Below are 3,377 nucleotides of genomic sequence, written 5' to 3'. Positions count from 1 at the left end.
GCTCTCTCCCCGTCCCACTCCCCGGGCGAAGCAGAGCAGCCAATCAGAGGCCGCCTCAGCATCCTGGCCCCGCCCCCATCCGACCCTGTCACCAGGGTTACAAAACAGGCCTGCAGCCGAGGGGATTCTGATCTGATCCGCCATCCTCCGCGCCTCGTGATTTCACTTCAAAACACGTCTCTGTTGTGGTTTTTCTTCTTTTAGGGTCGCTATTAAAGCGCCGAAGCAGAGTTCAGATCTAGAGCTTTAAATTCTGAGAGCCATTGTGTTAAGTTTGTTGGCTCTCACAAGTTTTTGGTCACAATTAAAATAAAAGTTCTTGCGTTTTAGTCTGACTCAAAACTACCTTCACATCCTACAATTCCCTCATAGTTTATTTGTATTACTTCAGATTCAGAGGAGATGGAGATGGAAATAGGGCAAAGAGAAAATACTGTAATCTGATTCATCTTCTAGACATTAAATAGTGTGTTCATATACTGTTTTAGATTATTAGGGTAACCCTGCTCTGTTTAAGGACTCCACCCTGTGGAAATAATCTGCAGCAAAGACTGACCCTGGAATGCATACTGACTGAACGGACAGACATCCATACACATCTGCAAAGAAAATACTGTAAATTTATGGACTTTAACATTTTATTACACACAAAATGATGCACAAACCTCCTTTGAAGTTCAGCAATAAATGTTTTAAAAATTATATTTTTTACATCTTGACGTGAAATTTGTCACAAAACCAGACAATTTACAAAAGAAACATGTTTGAAGCGACTATTCTGAGAAAGGCTGCATTCAGTGAAACTGTAAACAGAGATGATGTTTAATACAAAGATGATCACTAGTACTATTTGAGGAAAATTTCACCACTTTCACCAATAAGCTCTTAGTCTACATTTCTCTCTTTTATTAGACTTTTAATGAAACTGGGAATGATGGAGACTGAATACACACACACACACACACACACACACACACAACACCAGAACAGATTAAAAACTTTAACAAATGTAAACATATTTGGTCTGTTATTACAGAAAACATTTAGATTAAACTGCTTTCTTGATGCAGTTATAATCTTATTGGCATAACGAGTAAGTCTGGCTGCAAAAAACAAATAAAAACAAATCAACATGCAAAATCCCATTTATGTTTAAATGCTTTTAAAACCATTGACACATTTAGTGCAAGAAAACAACTAGGATTTAGCTTCTTGCATGTTTAATTTTCACTACATGAAGGGACTTTAACCCGCCCTCCATCACAGCTGTGGTGTTTGTTGTTCACGACTTAAACAGTTGAGGACAAAAGAACAAGAGGATTTTATTAAATCATAACCATTTATTTAGGAATGCACAAAATATAGTCAATAACATACAATCAGTACATACTGAACTCTTTCATTTTACAAATATTAGCAACACAACTCTGAATGTTGTTTTCGTAAAATATACACACTGTGCCACATCTATGGATGTGCTTTGACGAGCAGCTTGGAGCGAATATAACACCAGTACGACGGGACGTGGAGTCACACCGACGTTCCTTTTATCTTGATATTTGGCATCTGATTGTGCAGAAGTAAAACGGGCACCAAACTTTGTTCTTTCAACGTAACCAGCCAGGAGCTGCAAACGTTAAGTCCTTTGAGTTCAGATCAGAACATGTCAGATAGACGAATGAAACACGATGAAGACGCGCTCTGGAAAAAACACAGATCTTATTGGTAAATCACCACAGGTAAAGCCATACCGGAGCGCAACCCCGTTATTACAAGCTCGGAATATTAAGATCGAGATACAGAAATATACAGTATACAGAACACTTTGGCAGAAAAGCTCAGAACTGCATGAAAGGAAAATATATACTTTCCTGCCTGAACAAAATAGGCACGAAAAAGTCACACCAGCAACACCTCGATGTGGGTAAAGCCCGGAAGATTTACATGGCAACAGGTCATTTTGGTGACAAATAAAACGCAGAGTGACACAAAAGGTAACATGGCACCTGGTTAATATTACAGCATGATCAGAACTGTAAGAACATATTATCAAATACATAACTAAATGTTCTCTGTGGTGCTTTTCATACTCAGATTTATAGGGAAAATGTACATTTTGTGTAAACTCAGTGGTTTAAACCTCAGTCTTTTGTTGAGCTGAGAGAAGTCAACCTTTGAAACAAAAGAGACAAACTCAAAGACTGCTCAAATGTGAAATAATCAGAAATGAAAAGGCAGCAAAGTAAGTAAGAACCAGAAAAGTGACCAAGTTAAATCAGTTTAGGCACTCAGAATAGATATTTGATTGTGTTCACACAGGCAATTACAGTGTAAATGTGCTGTGGTGAGAAAAGTCTGTGCTCTCTCCTAACCTACATCATCTTTGCTTTATTTTCCTCCACAGATGATGATTACATCATGGAAATTTTTTGTAAAACAGCAAACTATTAGTTTAAATGCTCTCACTTAAAAACATCACTTACTCTTTTTTAAAGAATTATTTTCCTTCAAATATATCATTAACCAATTATGAATAAATCATGGTGCCTTTTTTTTTTTTTAAAGTGATGTACACTTTAATGATGATGTAATTTGTAGTAAAATATTGTCCTGGATGCATCTGCAGTTTGAAAAGAAAAAAAACAGGATGTGAAGCCATAACGTATCTCTGTAAAATGCAAATATATATATATATATATATAGTCAAAATAAGGTTGGTCAGAGTGTGCTCATGAACAGAGTTTTTATAACGTTGCTGTAAGAAATGTCTACAACTCGAGCTGAAGGAAGCCATCCAAAGTGCCATAAAGTTCTTTTAAATGTTTCCTAATCCGGACCCAGTTTGGCGATCAGTTCGTCGCAGATCTTTGTGAGCTCCTCAATTTCTTGATTCTGTGAGAAACAAACAGGAAAAAAACAGAGGTGAAGCTGAACTTTCTGCACAGGAACACAAGAAATAACAATAAGACCTTTCTCTTTTTTGTAATTGTTGAGGTTTGAGGTTAGTTTTCACAATTTGTCTCCGTTTTAACTAGATTCTGGTGTTAGAAAGTGAAACACTGCCCCCTAGTGTTGAGTTTTTTGCAGCAGGTTTGGCAGATGTGCAGATTTATTCCACTGTGCTAAGTACACACACAAGGCCTCTGCCAAAGACAATTACTATAAATTAATCATTATTAAATGGTTTAATAATCAGAATCATCATCAGATTCAATCAAAAGGTATAACTGCAAATAGGACAAGAAAATAATTTATAGCTGCTCTAAGTACAAAGAAAAAACCAAACCCAACATTTCAGCACACGTGTGTCTGATCCACCAAAAATAAGATCAAGTCAAACAAGACAAGCAGAGGCAAGACTCAAAAAGTCTTGTGGA

At 36.9% G+C, this 3,377-nt stretch overlaps 1 protein-coding gene across 3 annotated transcripts in view; it reads right to left on the bottom strand.

The window, feature by feature from the left end:
* Positions 1 to 1,325: 1,325 nt before the first annotated feature.
* tacc1 (transforming, acidic coiled-coil containing protein 1) overlaps positions 1,326 to 3,377 on the bottom strand; it is a 28,254-nt gene continuing 26,202 nt past the window's right edge. For all 3 annotated transcript variants that reach the window (XM_037975168.1, XM_037975167.1, XM_017422880.3), the window contains exon 13: positions 1,326 to 2,892. In XM_037975168.1, coding sequence (XP_037831096.1) covers positions 2,827 to 2,892 — 66 coding nt within the window. In that variant the 3' untranslated portion in view covers positions 1,326 to 2,826. The remainder of the gene's footprint in view (positions 2,893 to 3,377) is intronic.

The sequence above is a fragment of the Kryptolebias marmoratus genome, linkage group LG4, assembly GCF_001649575.2.
Source record: "Kryptolebias marmoratus isolate JLee-2015 linkage group LG4, ASM164957v2, whole genome shotgun sequence".
NCBI classification, from domain to species: Eukaryota; Metazoa; Chordata; class Actinopteri; order Cyprinodontiformes; family Rivulidae; genus Kryptolebias; species Kryptolebias marmoratus.
This window is presented reverse-complemented; position numbering and strand designations above follow the sequence as displayed.